The sequence below is a fragment of the Herpailurus yagouaroundi genome, unplaced genomic scaffold (assembly GCF_014898765.1).
Source record: "Herpailurus yagouaroundi ecotype Mexico unplaced genomic scaffold, PumYag 393, whole genome shotgun sequence".
In the NCBI taxonomy this organism is placed as follows: Eukaryota; Metazoa; Chordata; class Mammalia; order Carnivora; family Felidae; genus Herpailurus; species Herpailurus yagouaroundi.
In genome coordinates, this window is record NW_024412610.1 from 426,218 (window position 1) to 443,794 (window position 17,577).

At 53.6% G+C, this 17,577-nt stretch overlaps 1 protein-coding gene and 1 non-coding gene across 6 annotated transcripts; both read right to left on the reverse strand.

Moving 5' to 3' along the window:
- Positions 1-877: 877 nt before the first annotated feature.
- Positions 878-15,880, reverse strand: PRRC2A (proline rich coiled-coil 2A). 5 transcript variants are annotated; one of them, XM_040463422.1, is made up of 31 exons: positions 15,721-15,880; positions 13,709-13,883; positions 13,039-13,216; positions 12,585-12,684; positions 12,416-12,488; positions 11,935-12,078; positions 11,623-11,774; positions 11,361-11,440; positions 10,834-10,976; positions 10,447-10,537; positions 10,137-10,353; positions 9,257-9,731; positions 8,689-8,879; positions 8,141-8,438; positions 7,529-7,739; positions 5,472-7,337; positions 4,834-5,096; positions 4,503-4,633; positions 4,145-4,274; positions 3,954-4,039; positions 3,524-3,757; positions 3,246-3,386; positions 3,058-3,126; positions 2,774-2,941; positions 2,501-2,583; positions 2,123-2,333; positions 1,933-2,031; positions 1,588-1,800; positions 1,377-1,471; positions 1,182-1,272; positions 878-1,070 (listed from the first exon to the last, which is right to left on the reverse strand). In XM_040463422.1, exons 2-31 carry the CDS (start codon positions 13,818-13,820, stop codon positions 930-932), a joined length of 6,486 nt encoding a protein of 2,161 aa, XP_040319356.1. In that variant the 5' UTR covers positions 13,821-13,883; positions 15,721-15,880; the 3' UTR covers positions 878-929. The 5 variants fall into 5 exon arrangements, with proteins under 5 accessions (XP_040319356.1, XP_040319355.1, XP_040319360.1 ...); XM_040463421.1 differs by having other exon boundaries at positions 4,834-5,099; XM_040463426.1 differs by having other exon boundaries at positions 4,834-5,099; positions 5,862-7,337; positions 15,721-15,879.
- LOC121022395 (small nucleolar RNA SNORA38) lies at positions 13,405-13,535 on the reverse strand. Its single transcript, XR_005786922.1, has one exon. It is a non-coding gene; the product is annotated as a small nucleolar RNA SNORA38 (small nucleolar RNA).
- Positions 15,881-17,577: the final 1,697 nt, after the last annotated feature.

Below are 17,577 nucleotides of genomic sequence, written 5' to 3' on the forward strand. Positions count from 1 at the left end.
GAGAGAACAAAACTTACTCCAGGCTAGCATAGGGCTGTCAGACTATCCAGTAAAAAGCCTTTTAATTTCCAAGCAGCTGCAGACCTCAATACACTCTTAGCAGGCCTAGCCAAGTTTGACAATGGTGGAACTCCTCTACCTGGTCCAAGGAGCCTACTGTTCATGCTTGAATGGAGTCCATGACAACTTTAAAGGCATGTCCTCTCAAGTTTGTAGCCAGGACCCAAACGACACAAGGATGCCAATCCTTTGCTACTCCCTTTGAGATGCAGTTGTGGTCCCCTCCCTGTTTGTTAGCTCCGTGCTGGACCAACTGGATGTGGCAGAAGAACCCTGCTAAGGCCAGGTCCTACACTTTACAGCAGCCACCAGGACCTCTTTGAGCACTAGCTCAAGGACATAATTGTCACTGATGTCCCTAGTGACAGTCCAGTGGGATTCTACCTTCCAGGTGTGCCACCAAAGCCCCAGACACCTGAGGGTAGCCCTATGTGACCAGCCCAACCATCAGCTGCAGACTGGTAACCAACAGACCTCACTCACTGGCACAAGAAACCGATCGCCCAGTGGAAGCCAGCTCTAATTCCCAGTCCGTGAGACTTCAATATACAATAAAATGGTCAAATTTTGAGATAGCTCGTTACAACAGATCACTGGGGTAAGTAAATTCCGTTAAACCACTGGGGACTGTACTATGGTACAAAAAGATTGCAAACAACCAACCCATCCCCAAAATCATTTCAGAAAAATTTTTTAATCCTTTTATTACTCTTTTTTAACAAACGGCCCCAGGGATAGGGGACCAGGGGAGGGGGGTGGAGGGGAAGTGAGGCCCCAGCCCCACAACCCCTCCCCACCCACCCCTTTCCCCCTTATATATTTATAATCTATATACAAGCCCCGGGGGGTGGGGGGCAAGGGGAACTCCCTCAGCGGGGTGGGGGCAACCCAGGATCCTTGTCCCCTCGAGACCCAGGCTCCTCTGCCCGTCGGGAAGGCCCCTCTCGAGAAGGTGGCCCTGTCCGCTCCCAAGGCTTCGGCATCCAGCGCAGGGCATCCGGTGGGGAGGCCTAGGATATAGGTACATAGAGATCATACTGGAAAGTCAGGGATGGAAAAGACAGGAACTCAGATGGTAACTCTTGGATTCAGACTTGGGGCCACAGGGGTCTCCCCTTCACCTGCTGGTAGAGGTCGATGCGCTGGGTGCGGAAGACTCCGCTATAGGTAGATGGTGGGGCCTTGAGACGGGAATTGAGGCCAGAGAATGACCTAAAGGAAAAAGTTTTTAAGGCAAGCCTGACCCTTGTTCCCTGGCCCCTTAGTAAGAAAGCCCTTAAGGGTGAGCAGTCTGCATCCCCACTCCCTCCTCTTGCCTTCCAGCTGGGGGAGTACGTGACGACCCAGGTCCCCCAAGGTTGCTGCTCAGTTTCCGATAATCCTGGAAGGGCTTTAGTTCCACTGGGTGCAGCTGAAGGAAAAAAAATTCATAAGCCTCCTGCCTCCCAACCCAATTCACCTGGAGATTCTGAATCCCTACCCCTAGCTCTTAGGAGTTCCCTCGCAACTTCAGTTCCTATACCTTACCTCGGCTCGCCCCAAGCTAGGGGGGAAGGGTCTGGCAGGTGAAGGCAGCACCCGAGTAGCAGGAGCAGGTGGGGGCCGCACAGCCAGGCTGGGGGGCTGCAGAGCAGGGCCCACAGGTAACAGAGAAAGGGGCGGTGGGGCAGGAGGTGGCGCTGGTGGCAGGGAGCCAAAGTTCACCACAGGCAGCTGTGAGTCCACCATGGGTAGAAGCATCTGTAGTTAAGAAATAATGTCGAGGGGAGGGTATTAAGGGCAGGGAGGAAGGTCATAAAACCAGAAACAGAGTCAGACAAAAAAGCTAGAAATTAGGTAGAGAAACAATGAGGGACAAGTAACAAAAGGTACCTGTTGGGCAGGGGCCCCTGAGGGGAGGAACCCACTTTGGCCACCAGGTTGCAGAGGAGTAGAATAAAAATCTGAGGGGGATGGCAGATCCTGGCGCACCTGTTGGGAGACAACAGGGAGAAATGTCAACTCCCAAAAGCATTCTCCCCCACCCCTAACTCCCGAAGCCCAGCACCTGCCCACCTCTCACCTGAAGCAAGGGTGGGTCGGGCAAAGGGCTGGGGCAGAAAGCTGGAGAGTAGAGGAAGGAAGGTGGAGGGTAGAGGATTCCCCCAGCTGGCAGCTTCCCCAGCTCTGTTGCTTGCAGTGCGGAGAAATCCAAAAACTGGCCCTTGACAGCTACCCCAGAAAGCAGTGCCGAGGGGGGCGCTGGGCCCGGGGGGAGGTACAGGGGCTGTGATCTGGAGGGGGGGAAAAAGTCAGGTGGGGAGAAGGAGTCAGGAAACCAGAATCGTTTGTTCCAAGTTAAGTCTACTAGTGTTTCATACCCCAGAAACAGGTCTTCCCCTTCCCTCCCACTGAGACACAGTTGCGTGTCCTTCTGAGATCAACAGTCATTGAGTCTCACCTGTAAGGGTGAAGTGAGGGTGTCCCAGGGCGGAAGCCTCCATTGTTGGGATGTAACTGAGAGTCTATGGCTCCCCCTGAGACCTGAGGGAGAGCAAGGCTGGAATAGCTCATTTTTCTGGTCAAGAAAAGATCTCCCACCCCACCTACTACAGTAAAAGCCAAGGAGAAAAATGAAATAACAAAATGGCATTTTACAACTACACAAATCAGAAAGACAGACACTAAGGGGCAGCAGGCAGAAAGGGGTCATGGGACAGGAAATAGGACCTACCTGAGAATTGGGAGGCCCAGGGCTGCCATAGAAGACCTCAGGGTACAAACGCTGGCCTGAGGAACTGGGCTCTGGGCCACAGTGCCCAGGACCCAGGTTCTTGGATTGTGGCTCAGCTGAGGCAGAAGCACTGGGGAGTAACTCCCAATCTCGGGATACAGGGATGGCCTATGAAGAAAAAGCCTTGTCAGAAGCAATGTTTGGGTTTCCCGGATTCCAGGTCACACCCAGACATTTTTTCCAAAAACCGAAGGCCTTTCCACCAAACTCATTCTCCCACTCACCTCAGTGACTGATGCTAACTCCTTCTCTGCTTTTAAACTGTCTCCTACCACTAGGCGCAAGTCCGAGTCCTGTGGTAGTGATGCAAGGGAGATTGTCCCATGACTCAAGACCTGTATCCTCCACATCCCACCTCCAGATTTTCCCCTCTTCACCCAACCCAAGGTACTCAGATCCTGCCCATGCAGACCTGGTCACTGGTGCCAAACTGGACCGGGGGCCCAGATCGATGGGACGGCCGGAGGGAGCCGGGCTCTGGGCCTCGGTCCGAACGCTGCAACCGTTCTGTGCCAATGGGGCCAGGGGGCAAAGGCTGCTCCCGGGGCAGCTCCTACATTGGGGAAGTAGAGGAAGTCAAGTCACGTCTCCCAAATGAAAGAATCCCCAAAACACAGAAGCACAGAGGAGATGACAAATGTAGGGCCAAAGTCAGAGGCCCAGAAACATTCCTCGTTTTTGGTCTTTTACCTTTCTGTCCCCATCAAGGGGAGCAGGTGGCCGTCTCCTAGGAGGTTCAGAGGATTCAGAGCCAGGTGAACCCTCACCAGGAACAGCATTCAGGGGTGAGGGGTCTCCAGGCCGCTTGGGAGGCCCCTCTGCTGCCCCCTTGAGTCCTCCATCAGGGGAACTTCGCTGGCTGCAGGGACCCGATGACACCTGAGAATCCCCACTCAGGTCCACCCCACTGTCAGACTGACTCATCTGAGAGGAGTGGAAAAAAAGTTAAATCAAAATAAGTCAAGTCAGCAGTCAGTACCTAATGTTTACAAAATACAAACTGAAGAAAAGGGAGAAATTATGTGAGCAAATAGCCCTGGACAACCCAGACCAGGTGGAGAAGCACTACCAGTGCTCAAGAGAATCCCAGCTCAGACACTCCCTTCCCATCGTCACTTACCTCTGTTCCAGCAACATCCTCAAAAGGGCTCAAGGGTTCCATCCAGGGCTCCATGGAGCCAGGCCGGTAACTCTTCCGGCTAGCGGCTGGGTAGAGCACCAGACAGCAGAGATGAGAGGCAGTCCAGAGGCCACCTTGCCCTCTTGGCTCTTTGACATCGCCCTTTTCAACCACTGCTCACTTGTACTCACCAGTATGTAAACGGTTCCAGATGTGAGGAGTCAGGGCCTCTGTCCCTGCCTCTCTGCACTCTCCCTGAGGGCCTGGGCCCTCAGGCTTGGGGCCCAAAAATCCAGAACTATGAGACTGCGGCAAAGATTCCTAAAGGTGAGAAAGGCCAGAAACAAAACGTAAGTGAGGTGGGAACTGGGGAGTGGAAGTGGCTGGGCCAGAATGAGGTGTGGGACAAAGAGGGAGACAAGAAGTGACTAATAATGGAGAATCTGGGGGTAAGGATGCAATGATAGAACAGGAGAAAGTGGAGAAAACATAAGTGAGAACCTTCAGGAGTAAGAGCAGTGAAACACAATCTCAAGCTCCATCCCTCACCTCCTGCAGCAGCTCCGGTTTTCTGGGAGGCCGCTCCCGCCGTTTCGGGGGGAAGGGATTAACCCCGGCAGAGTCCCGGGGAGTTCCGCCCACCCCCCTCACCATCAGCCCTGGCTCCTCGAAGTGGGGGTCTGGGGAAAAGGGGAAATCCGTCAGCATCTGCCTTGGTCTACATCTGATCCTAGTTTTTCCTGTTAGCCCCTCCCAAGCCTTCCACCTTTGGTCAGTGCAGACACCCATCATCAAGGTCCCCAGGGCAGACTCTGCCCCCTTTAGCACCTGACCTTTTCTGGGGATGGAGACATTCACACCCTTAGCCCCTCCAGCTTACCCGAACCGACGCTGTTGTTGGCCCTCTGAGGGTCATATCGAGTTGGGGGCCGAGGGGAGGGGCCCTGGGGGGTTTGGGGAGGCCCAGGCTTGGGCCTTGGGTGCCCCCCTGGTGCAGCTGCACTCCCTTGGCGGCTGCTGAGTTGGGCCAGAGCCTGTTGGATGCCAGCAGGGTTGCTGTGGATAACTTGGTCCAGGCGGAAGACAGCCGAGCTGCTGGGAGGCGGGGGAGGCAGAGGAAGCCCTGGGGGACGCTCCTCAGGTCTGCTGAAGAGAACAGAGCATCAACTCTAATATTCATGGAATTGTTAACTCTTTCCCTACCAGGCAAGTCTTCCAACTTCTCCCACCTCCCTGTTAAAATCCAGGTGTTTCTAAGCGCATCTAACAAATTCTAGGTGTATGGCATGGATCTACAGAATAGAGAGCAAAAAACAGAGAATATGCATACAATACACACACGCTCCAGACTCAATCAACTGCTTTCTATTTTCCCTACATGTGGGTGTTCCAGCGCCCAGCAGCCCATGTACCCTTAGATCTCAAAGTCCATGGTGCCCAACTTCCCTTTCCTTCAGATTCTCTCCCTTCCCCCTCAGTCTAACCTTAGAATAAACTTAATAGCCTGTCCCTACCCACCTTCGATTCTTGGGAGAGGGCCAGCTCCTCTTGTCTCCTCGCCCTGGGCCAGTCCTCCCTCCAGATCCCCCACCTCCTCCACTGCTGCTGCCACCGCTGCCAGCCTTGCTGCCAGGGCCTGGGCGCCGGTTCTGCCTTTCCATGCCAGGCCGCTGACTTGAAAAGCTCCGCTTGCTCAAATCCTTGGCTCTCTGGCTTAAATCTCCACGGGACATGGTTGAAATGCCTGGTCCGGTTCCGCCTCCACTGCCCCCAGGAGTTCCCACAGCTTTGGGGGCCAGCAATGCTGGTGGGGGAGCCTCCTTGTCCCCCCTGCGCTCACTGGCAAAGTCACTGCTCTCTGACGCAGTCTCCCATTCCTCGTTGGCTTGATCAGAGTTCTGGTTTGACAGATCGGGAGACTTGGCAGCTGCCCGGCGCGGGGGTGGGGGCATGGAAACTGTCGTGAGTGTCTCCTCCACTCCAGAGGCAGGGGCTGGAAGGGCTAGGGAAGACGGCTTGCCCTCAGTCCCTCTGGCTGCATTCTCCCGTTCCTGTTTCAGCCTCCTGAACCGAGGCGGTTTGTCCTGCTGCTGAGCCCTCCCATGCCTCCTCCGTCGGGGCCGCTCCCCATCTTCCACACCCATGCCCACGTTGCTGCCTCCACTGCTGCCTCCCCGGGCTATGGGGGACAGAGGCCCTGTGATGAGCTTCTCTTTCAAAGGCTCCTTACTCGGTGGCAAAGGAGCTGTCGGAGGCTTCTTAGGGGCCAGGGACTTGGTTGGAGGGCTCCAGCCTGGACAAATGGGCGGAGGGGGCCGCCCTCCTCCTCGACCCCGGCGTGACGGCACTCCCCTGGGAGTGAAGACGCGTCCACCACGGGCGGTGGAAAATCGGGCTGGGGCTGGTGAAGGAGGGGCTCCCGATGGTGGAGGAGCAAGAGGAACCTGGGTGAGCACTCCTTCCTTGGGTGGAGGAGCCTCCTTGTCTGAGGGGGCCAGATCACTCTCATGGGTCTCACTACCCGTTTCTGAGCCCCTCTGCCGGCGCCGTTTGGGGATTTCTTCATACTCCGAACCCTCACTTCGCGTCTCGCTGGCAGTGCGGCCTCTGGGAGCAGGGGGATGGCTGGGTCCACCTGCACTACCTCCACGCCCGTCATCTCCTCGGAACTCTCGGTAACTGCGGAACTCTCGGCTTCGGGCTCCCCGCCCCCGGCCCCCATAGGTGCCCCGAAAACCCCTCCCTCTGGCAAAATACTCGCCTCGGCCCCGGCCCCGGCAAGAGGTAGGACCCACTCTTTCATAGGAGTAGTCCCTCCGAAGCCTTGGGGCAGGGGAAAGATTCCCACTGGGTGGGGTCTCCTTGGGGACCCCTATCTTCCCCTTTGCCGTCTTGAGGAGGTCTGGCTTTGGAACCTTGGGGCTTTCATCACACTGTTCCAGGGGTTTGGGAGGGAGCTCTTCAGCTTTCGTAGGTGGCAGGGGTTTCTTTATAGGCCCAGCACGGCGGGGAGGGGCCCCTGGTTCCTCTGGAGGGATCCCACGACGACTACTGCCCGGGCGAGGACCCCAGCGGGTCTCAGTGCGGCTCTCTCTGCGAGGTGGCGGGGGGCCTTGGCCTCCAACTCCTCGGGTAGGCTTTCGGTTGGCTTCTGGCCCCGTCAGTTGTGGAGTCTCCTCCTTGGGGGTTTCCTTCTTCGGCGGGGGAGCTTGTATTTTGGTGGCTTCATCACTGCCTGGGGGCCAAGGGAGTGGACGGGGCCCTGCAGGAGCTGGTTCATCCAGAGGGAAGCGAGGGATCGGGGGCCCAGTGGCTCCATTCTCAGGAAAGCCTGGATAACTGGCCAAATAGGGTGGTGGGGGAGGTACTGGAGGAGTCTCACTCCTAAAAGGGCAACAAAAAAAGCGGAAATTAGAATGAAAAAAACTGCAACTAGGTGGAGAAAGAGAACACTTTATTACCACCCAGACGCTCCTCTCACACTTATTCCTGTCACTGCACCAATAATCCAAAGAACCTTTTCTCCTAGCCCAGACCCTTTCAGTGGCAATGCACTCACTTCACTACAGACTCACCTCATCCCCTTGTCATCCTCATCAGCCGCCTGGCGCAGCGGGGAGGTGAGCGGGCGGGGGTCAGTGGGCGTGGTGGTGAAGACATCTCCTACCCAGGCCAACTTTGGATCCACTGGTGGGGTGCCCCGATCCCGCAACAGGGGAGGTGCATGGCGCTCGAACGGCTCTGAGCTTGAACCCCCACTGTCTGAGCGCTCCCGGGGAACTAAGCCTAAGAAAACAAGAGGGATGAGAAAGCTAACCCTCTCTTGCATGACAGGCCCTGCAGCTCAAAAAGCATCTCCCCAATTTGCTTCTGTCAGTCACATCAATGTCAACTCCTCTCTTATACCTGCCAAGTCTGGGCCTGATGCACACTCCTGAAAGAGTTACCCTATCCGCTCAGTTTCCCCAGACTAAATCAATGAATCCCCCCAAGTAAATCCTGGCCAATGAAAAGACCACCGTTTCTTTCCCAAAGATGGTCCTGAAACAAAGAGCCACCTCAGCAATACAACCACATACCTGCCCCAACCTCCTTCACCGGTGACCCTTTATTCCCACAGCAAGATGCCGATACCCACTTCCTGGGACTGAAGTGTCCCCTACCCACTCCCATGCAAGGGCCCTTACCAGTGGGATGCACACCAGGAGGGTAGAAGTCCAGAGGGGGCCGGCCCTGGAGGAGCCGGGGGTCCACATAAGGAGGAATCATCATCCACCGGGGATCAAAGTTCATTGGGGGCATGGGTGGGGGCCGGCCCAGAGCACCTGGGTACAGGGCCTTGGGGGGTGGGGGCGGAGCCTGTGGAGCTGGCACAGCCCCCATGGTCACAGGCTGGGGCGGTGATGGTGGTACCGGAGCGGGTGGGGCAGAACCCTGTTGATGCTGCTGCCACTGCTGCTGTTGCTGTTGCTTCAAAAGCTGCTCCTGGGCAAGGACAGAAGAGGGGACGAGAGAGACCTCAAAACCCCCACACCACCCTCAACAGAAAAAGAGAAACACACAACAAGGCAAAGTTAATACACAGATGTGATCAACACTTGGACGACATGGAAACCAAAGAGACACAAGAGAGACAAGAGGTAGTAGAGGGACCCAGAAGGCAACTTACAAACAGGATAAACATCAAAGCCAGGGACAGAAACAGCTCTTAATGGGAGAAATAACTTGATCTCACCTGCTGCTGCCGCTGGAAACGAGGTGGCAATGACTTCTGATATTTGGGGTAGCCCAAGCCCTGGCTGGGGGGCTGTCGGCTGGGACCAACCCCATCACCCTTGGGTTCCACCTTTGGGGCAGGGGTTGTGGCAGGAGAAGGAACCTCTTCTGGTTGTTCAGAACCCTCTTTTGAGGACAGCTGGGGTTCCACTGCGTTGATAAAAAAGATAATCATCAGTGGCCCAGTACACCAACAGGTATGCCACGAATACCCATCACCTCAGCTCTCACCTCCCTCTCTCAAGATAAGCACCTACTTTTAAGAACAATGACGGTGGCATTAAATTCCCATGAAACCACCAAAATGACAGACGCCTTCTACCCCTTGCTCCAGACTGAGCTTATACGAAGTGGTTTTAGGTCACTACGTATCCAGGAATTCAAATATCCACACGAGCAAAGAGCTTTTTTCATCTGCCACAGTCCAATAAACCAACTTCATTTCCTCCCACCCATACCACCTGTACCCTCAGCCCAAACACTGAAGAGCTGGGACACCTGGTAGTACCCTAGCCCCATCTGCATACCTGGGCTGGCTTCGAAGCTGCCACTGCTGGTGCTACTGGTACTGCCACCACCACTCACCAGGGTGGGAGCTGGAGCCACACCTGTAGTGGGGGTGGACTGGGCAGGAGGGGCCTGGGCCGGCTCTTCTGGTTCTTTTTCTGGTGTTGGGGCTGGTGCTGGTGGAGGAACTGGAGGCGCAGAGAGTTCTTTGGGGACTGCAGGTGGTGGAGCCGGGGCAGGAAGGGCAGCAGGTGGGACAGCAGGCTCTGCTTTGAGCCGCTTGTCGGGCGCCCCAAACTTCTCATCAAGTCGCTTGAGCTTTTCGGCACAGGCTGCCCGGCGTTCCTCCTGCATGCGGCGCTCTTCCTCTTCTCGGCGTCGCCGGGCCCGCTCCACAGCCAAGGAGATCTCTGATGAAGATTGTTTTCGCCGCTGCCGCCAGGCCTCATCCTCGTCTTCGGGTGCTGGGGGCTTGCAGGGAGGCCCCCCCCGATCCTGTCAATGGGCAGATCCGGCAAGGCGAGACGTGTCAGTCGTCAGGTTTTTGATCTTTGCACAGATTGATCAACTGTCTCTAGCTGCGGGTGCAGGCACCGGCCTTGGGTTGGTGGCCTCTCTGGGTAGGGGCAAACTCATCCTAATCTTGTTTCTTCTCTCCTTTCAGAGACACCCAGGTCTCCTTGTTCTTCCTCATTAGCATCCCAATTTCCTTTTATAACCCAGACTCCCTTAACACCAAAGATGTTCCAGACCTTTGCAGAGATACTCTACCGCTCTACACGTCCTGTAGCCCATTCTTGGTCCTCCCTCCAGTTTCCTCTATTACTACTGCTTCAACTTCTCAGCCAACACTCATCTCCCACAACTGACCCTTCTTGACCCCTCATTGTAGACACTCACTGGGTAGTCCCCAGGGGGGCCCCAGTTTCCGGCGGGGCCCCGGTGAGGTGGGGGTGGGGTAGGCTTTGGGGCAGGAGGCCCCGGCTCTGTCTCTGGAGGCCGAGAGGTCTCTGCCCAGGCCGTCTTGGGAGGGGGCGGTTCGCTGCCGGGGGAGTTGCCCTTTTTGCCATCTGCTTCAGGGGGCCGTTCCTCACCAGCAGCTGATTGGGACTCCTTGCTGTGAGCAGACCAACAGTGGAATTAAAATCAGCTGTAAAACAGCTCACTTAAGAGTTTATTACTTCGAGAAAAACTGAGCCTCTGAACTCACTGGCCCTCAGCTCCCTCCTCATCAGAGTCTCGCCCATCTTCCTCATCACTGAACTTGAGCTTTTCAGTGTAGTCAACCTCTTCATGGGCCCCTGAGGGAAAAGTGAAAAGCAATAACCCAAGTGTTCTCTCCAATCGCAGGTAACTTTCAAAGGGGTCTAGAACTACGTAACAGGATGCACTACTGGAAACGCCAACCCCCGAGTGAAGTGAATGCCACTGTGAGTCTTGGCATTCCCACACCTCCCAGTTCTTTACCAGGACTTGGCTTTCCCCCCTGTGTCTGCCCTACCCTTTGGTGTCTCCTTTTCTCCCAACACAACCCCCTATTTATTCAGGGGATTTTGCCTTTTGAGACCAAAACACTTCATCCTTCATATCCACTAACCTGCCCAACCATCATCGTTCTCCTGGTCCAACTGGTCAAACTCTTTGAGATTATCCTCTTTAAGAATCGAAGGCCGACCCACAGGTTCTACAAGGCGCATGGGCGGCCCTGAGCCCCGAGGGCCCGCCACACGAGGGAAACGGCTGCATATGAAAAGACAAACGGGAGAGAGTGTAAAAGCATGTTACAGAACCACATACAAGAGGTGCCTAGGTGGCTCAGCCGGTTAAGTGTCCAACTCTTGATTTCACTCAGCTCACGACCTCACGGTTTGTCAGTTCTTGTGAGTTTGAGCCCCACATTAGGCTCTGCGCTGACAGTGTGGAGCCTGCTTGGATTCTCTGTCTCCCTCTCTCTCAGCCCCTTGCCCGCTTGCTCCCCCTCTCTCAAAATAAGTAAATAAATGTCAAAAACAAAAGAAAACAAAAACAAAAAAATACACATAGAAGACTCTGGGCCTTGAAGATCATCTCCTTTCCTAGTAGGCTTCCCGTCCCCAATCACAAACCCAGAGCTGGGTTACTCACCTGGGCCCATCAGGAGTAGGATATCGGTAAGGCCCCTGGGGTCCATAGGGCGGAGGGAACGGGAGATACGGGGGATACATCTGCAAAACGTCCCAACAGCAGCTGCTTAGAGGGACAAAGAGCCAACCAGCTCCCTAAACCTATTGTCCTCCCCTCTGTCATAGGCCCCTGCTTTCTCTCTGCCCCCTCCAAAAACTAAGTGCTAATTGCTAAATCTCAAGCTTCAAGCACAACCACTCAAAAACTAGATGTGCAAACTCACAAAGGGCGGCATCATTCCGCGGTATGGAGGGAACTGGGGTGGGCCTGAAGGCTGTAGCGCCCCCCGGGGATCATGGCTGTGATGAAGTTTGGAGTCTGGGCCCTCCAGCTCATCAGGGCCACGCCCACCTCCGTCCCTCCAAGTTGTAGAATCTTTATTTTGGAAAAAGCAAAGAAGGAACATAGCTTTAAAATGATGGAGAAGAAGGTGAATAAGCCAACACTTGGCTCTGAGATAGAATAAGGTGTTGCTCTGGGCAAAAAATAACCAACCACTCACCACCCACTCAACTCACAAATGGCAACCACTCACTTTGGGGGCGGAGGCTTGGTCCGGGCCCAGACGACTGTTCGGCAGACTCCCTTTCCTTGGCAGCCTTGTCCTGGTCGCCAGCCGCCTGCAGGGTCGGAAATTCCTCGCGAGAGAATCGTGACAGTAGGCTTGATGCCCTTCCACCTGTTGGGGTTGGGGTGCACAGAAGACAGAAGCATATTTACCATGAAACAACGTACCATGAAAGTGGAAGGCTCTGATAGGCACCAGATCATCAAGTTCCTGTCTTAAAAGTCACCCCCTACATACTGCATACTCATTCCCCAAGAAACAAGGTCAGCTCTGGAACACCACTTCACCCTCCAGTAAGACACATGAATTTGCTTATGTGGCTCATGAAACTGAATACGGGGCCCAAAATTTAGCCAGAGGACTGAGAACACTTTGCTGAAGGTATAGTGCAGGGCTCCTACCTACCACAAGAGCACTGAGCAAGCTCCCCAAGCAGCCCTGCACTCACCATCTCCATGTGCTCCATGGGTGACGCTGGCTTGTGCCCAGGACTTTACCCCGCTTGGAACCGAAGGAGCGTTCTGGGGAAGCAGAAAAATAAATCGTGATGGTGGGTGGTGGAGCTACAAACCATTCTTGCCTCCAGCCCTTCAGTTAACATCCAGTTCTTCGCATACCTCGGGGGCTGCTGGGGGTCGTTTCTGTTGGTTGGAGGCAGGCGTCTGTGAAGCCGGCAGTGGCTGCGATTCCGGCGGCTGAGCGGTTGAGGCATCGGAACTAAAGGGATGGTAGGACAGGAAAGTTATCCAGAATCTGCGATGCCCTCCCCTACTTCTCCGATTCATGGAGGGTAAGTGAACCCAGGCCCATTTGTTACTGTTCACAAGTATTTACAACAAAATACTATAACCTAGTTACCCTGTGTAGGCCGTCTGTTGATGCCTTCCTGCCACCTGACAGAAAGCTGAAAGTGTCATTCCTTAGTCCTCTAACAGGAGTCCTGGAATAGCCAAGAAAGGGGCTTCCCTCTGTCTCTGGATCTTATGTGGCTGGGCTAGACCAAGCCCCAACTCATTCTGAAGTTCAAAGTTAAAATACTCATCACTCTAGATCCCCCAGGCCTCTGTCTACCTCTTGGGGTCGGACTGCTCCTGTTTGCTTGCCCATCCTGTTCCGTCTTTCGGCACTAGTGAGACGTTGGGGTCATTGCCTTTGTTCTCGGCTTTCAGGCTTGGAAGGTTGGCTGGGGGTGGCATACGCCGGGCAATGGCAACTTTCCCGAGACTCTGCAGGCCATGGCGAGGGGCAACTGGAGAAAAGATGAGAGGGTGAAAAAAACATCCCACATGGGTGATCTGACAGCTTTCTCTCCTAAGTCCCATTTATATGCCCTTAATGTCTTATAGCCAAACTCCTTTTAGAAACCACTCCTTTCTTTGCCTTCAGCAATCCCTGAAATTCCATTGGAAAAACTAAGATGCATTACACTTGATGCTTCTCTGTTGGATGGTTGATCTTGAGCCTGCAGGAAGCAAGCTGGCCCCAGACTTCTCCAAATCCACGTTTTTCTTCCTCCGATTCTTACGTGTCCAAAGACAGGGAACTACAGACACGCCTTTGTAGGAGGGTAAATGGTGTTCATCCAAAGACCAACGTCCCCTATGGGACCTAAAATAAAACTCGGAAGTGTCTAGTGTTTCTCTAGTCTTTTGATATTTGCACTATAACCATTTCCCTTCAAAGAGCTTTAAAATGTATGCCCAGCCTCTAGGAATTAGGAACATCTTCGCAGGACCCTCACCAGCGGGTTTCTGGATCTCTAAGGACTTGCCCTTATACGTATCAAACAGGTTGAGCGAGGAATACTTCTTTCCATCCTTCCCCTTGGCAGTCGGCCCCGAGCGATCGGACATTGCGCTGGAAGCTCATTGAGTACGTTGGGTCCTGCAGGCACCTCCCCCAAAACGTGCCGGAGCCTGTGGGCCAGACACCAAGTGTTTCAGTCTCTGCTCCCTTTACTAACTCCAAAAGAAACCTAGATGGTCCTTTTTGTTCTCATTAGGGACCCAGATATGTGGCCCTCTGGTGTCTTTGCCTCCAGCCTATTCAAAGTCCCCAGTCCCTTAAACTCCCACAGAGCCCAAATGCCATGGTGCCTCTTTCCCCCAGACACCTCTTGCCAAGCAAATCCAGATAAAAAATTTAGTATCCTCCTAGTAGTAAACACACTCTTCCTTTCGTGCCAGGCTATAAAGGGTAGCAGCTACTTCATTATCTCTCTTCATAATCTCTTCTCCCCCCACAGAAATCATTCCAGAGACGTACAATAAAACATGACAAGTCCCAGCCTTAGACAAAAGCAGAAAAAGGCATAAAGCTCCATTCTGCAAGTAACAGAACTTCAGATCCCCCACTTGTTAGACCACCAACTCCCTAACTGCGCCCCAGGTTCCTTTCCCAGAAGCCTCACTCCCATCTGGGGAGGTTTGCACGAAGGTATGCTGGGAGTTTAACAATTTTACGAGCTTGCTTAGCCAGACTGAGGGCTGGTGCCAGGTAATTCCTTATGGAACAACTGGGGCTCTACATACTCCCAAGCTACAGAACCCCAAGTATTTGGAACATTCACCCCATCATTTCCTGCACTTGCCCCTATCCCAGCTCCTGGAAAAAAATCTTGTGTCAAGATGAAATGAACACTGCTGGGCTCTGACTAACCCTACGTAGATGTGAGAAAAACAACATTATGGAGCTACCTCAAGCACACTCCATAATCATAGGGCCAAAACCAGAACCAACTTCATTTTCCTACCCTCAGTAAGAATATCCATCAGCAGTCATTTCTTTCCCCAATATCCCTTCCTCCCTAAGCAGGCCAAACTCTGCATCATCAGTCAGTTCCTGAGTGACCAGGCATTCATTTATAGGAAAGAATGGCGTACAGGAAAGAGATGGAAGGTGGTGGGAAATCCAGGCAAACACAGGGCAAAAAGTGGGTAAAATCAGGATGAAAATCAGGGAGAACTTTAAGACAGGTAAGATGAGGGAATGGGGGTTGCTCTGTAGGTGTTTAAAGACTCTGAATGTTTGAAAATAAATATATGAAAGAAAAGGACACAGAATAGTGGAATAACACTAATAAAGAAGGATCAACACGAAAGCAGGTGGAAGATAATACACTCAAGCAGAAACGGTAAAGACAGAACAAAGTAAAAGGGCAACGTCAAGACACCCAAGAAGAAAACGGGGGTTGAGTCACAGAGGGGAAAAAACACAGGAAAAACTAAAAAGCAGAGGAAGACTGAGGAACGTAAAAATCAAGGATGCAGGATAAAAACAGGGTTCCAGGGTGGGAGTGACTCGACGCGAACAGGGGGGTCAAGAATGGGGAACCCAAGCACTGGTTGATGGTGGAGGGGGTCCAATATGGAGGAAAGGAGACACTCCGAGGATCGTCGGGCGCGGCCCACCCCAGAGTGGCGGTAGCGAAGGGGACCCACAGATTGGGGTGAAGAGGCCAAGAGGGCAACGGATGGTGTGGAGTTACCGGCCCAAGAAAGGGGTCACTCCAAGAAACCAGGACAGTGGGTGATTAGGGGCAGGGCATACACTCTGTGTGAGGGGTTGGAGGTGCGGGTACCAAGCTGGGGGTATCGGAGGGGGAGGGGCAGGCAAGCCCCAGCAGCAGGAGGACAAAATGGCGGCGGCTAATGGCAGCTTCTCCTCCCCCCGGCCCGCCACTGCCGCCGCCGCCGCCACCACCACCGCTCCCGCGCCGGAAAAGGGCGTTAGCACTCGGCTCCCCAGACTCACCTGGCCGGGTGCGCGGGGGTCCGGGACCGGGGCCTAGGGGCTCCCCGAGGTGGGATGGCGGTGGGGCGGGGGCGGATGGCGGCGGATGGCGCCGGGTTCGGCTCCTCCCGTCTCCCTCGCTCACTCCGCGGCTAGGCTCCGACTAACGGCCCATCCGGGCAACCGCCGCCCCCGGGAGCACCCCCCCCCACCTCCCGCCTCCCTCAGCGCACGACACGCCCCTTGATTTGCATAAAGGGCGGGGCACTTCCCAGCCTATCCTTCTTTACTTCGAGGGCTGTCCCTATTTAAAAAAAAAAAAAAAAGCAGGGCGTGCGGAGCAGGCACAGGTTATTTGCATAAAGAGGAGGGACTTACAGGCGCTAGGACGCCGGTTGGCTAAAGAGACGCGCCCCCGGCGTCGGCCGTTAAGACGCGTAGAGGGGGCGGGAATGCAGCGTCTGTCTGCCGGGCGGTTGGGGCGCAGAATTTGCACGACGAATAGGGGCGGGTGGGGGGGGAGGGAGGAGAGGCGGAGCGTGCGTCGTGCGTTCGTGGAAAGATGGGAGCGGTGAGACGTAGGGATGCGAAGATGAAGGAAACGATGCAAGGCTGATAGTGCTTTCAGTGGAGGAGACCGAGCGAACGCAGGGGACAGAAAGGATTAGCTGCCGGAGGGCGGAGCCTAGATAATAGGGAAGAGTCCCCGACACACGCGTCCATTTGTAAGGGGCGAAAGCTCCAGAGAGGGGTGGGGCCTTCTAGTTATTAAATCACGTCATGCAAATGAAGTGGATAGACAGGCCAATCCTGAGGTCCAGGGGAGTGTATCGTCGGCACCGTGCACTGTAGGCATTCTTTCGATAGTTCTGTTTATTTGCATAATACATGCAAATCATTTGAACAAAGATAGGGTAGGAATAACCTCTTCATTAGCATATCAGCAACCAATGACTAAGACATTTAATTTTATAACAATTTTTCATGAATGTATTTATATATCTGATACTATTGGCAGTTTGTATTCTCTTCACAATGGGTTTTATTCTACGAAATGCGGTACTAGTTTCCTCCTTTGTCTTCTATTACTGTGCTCCAATCAGACCTACTAACCGTTCAGTAAATCCTTCGACAACTGTTATGAAGCCGCCGGAGACATCCACAATACATTCTGGAAGTAGAGGAATACAATCAGATCCTGCCTGGAGAGGTTCAGAAATGCTTCTAGAAAAACTTGACTCTTACTAAAAAATGTGAAGAACTAGTTAGGATTTAGCCAAGTTTGAGGAAAGGGTGCACAGCTCAGGCCCAGTGAACTGATGAGCAGAGGCATGGTTTTAGGGATCTGTGCCTCAGCTGATGTGACTAAATTAAGAGACTGCCTCTCTAGTATGGAAAATTAGAGCAGAAAAATTAGCAAGAACCAGGTAAGAATTTTATCCTGAGCTTCATTACAATAGTTGAGATGAGTTCAGTTCTTAAACATTCAAAATGATTCTCTTATCCCCTCTTCCAGGTCTCCAACCACAGCAAAATTTTTTGGAAGAGTTATCCATACTTAGTCAGATTTCCTTCCTGCCATTCATTCTTTTTTCTTTTTTCTTTTCTTTTCTTTTCTTTTCTTTTCTTTTCTTTTCTTTTCTTTTCTTTTCTTTTCTTTTTTTAAAATTTTTTTAATGTTTACTTATTTTTGAGACAGAGAGAGACAGAGCATGAATGGGAGAGGGTCAGAGAGAGAGGGAGACACAGAATCCGAAACAGGCTCCAGGCTCTGAGCGGTCAGCACAGAGCCTGACGCGGGGCTCGAACTCACCGACCGCGAGATCATGACCTGAGCTGAAGTCGGACGCTTAACGACTGAGCCACCCAGGCGCCCCC

Bases quoted from the DNA above. Each gene is read 5' to 3' on its own strand.
- PRRC2A (XM_040463421.1), bottom strand. From the start codon at position 13,820: ATGTCCGATCGCTCGGGGCCGACTGCCAAGGGGAAGGATGGAAAGAAG. The intron at 12,685-13,038 runs GTAGACAGAGGC...CCATCCCTTTAG, and splicing joins GAGCAGTCCGACCCCAAGAG to TTCCGATGCCTCAACCGCTC. The intron at 5,100-5,471 runs GTGGGTAGGGAC...TGTTCTCTTCAG, and splicing joins CCCTCTCCCAAGAATCGAAG to CAGACCTGAGGAGCGTCCCC.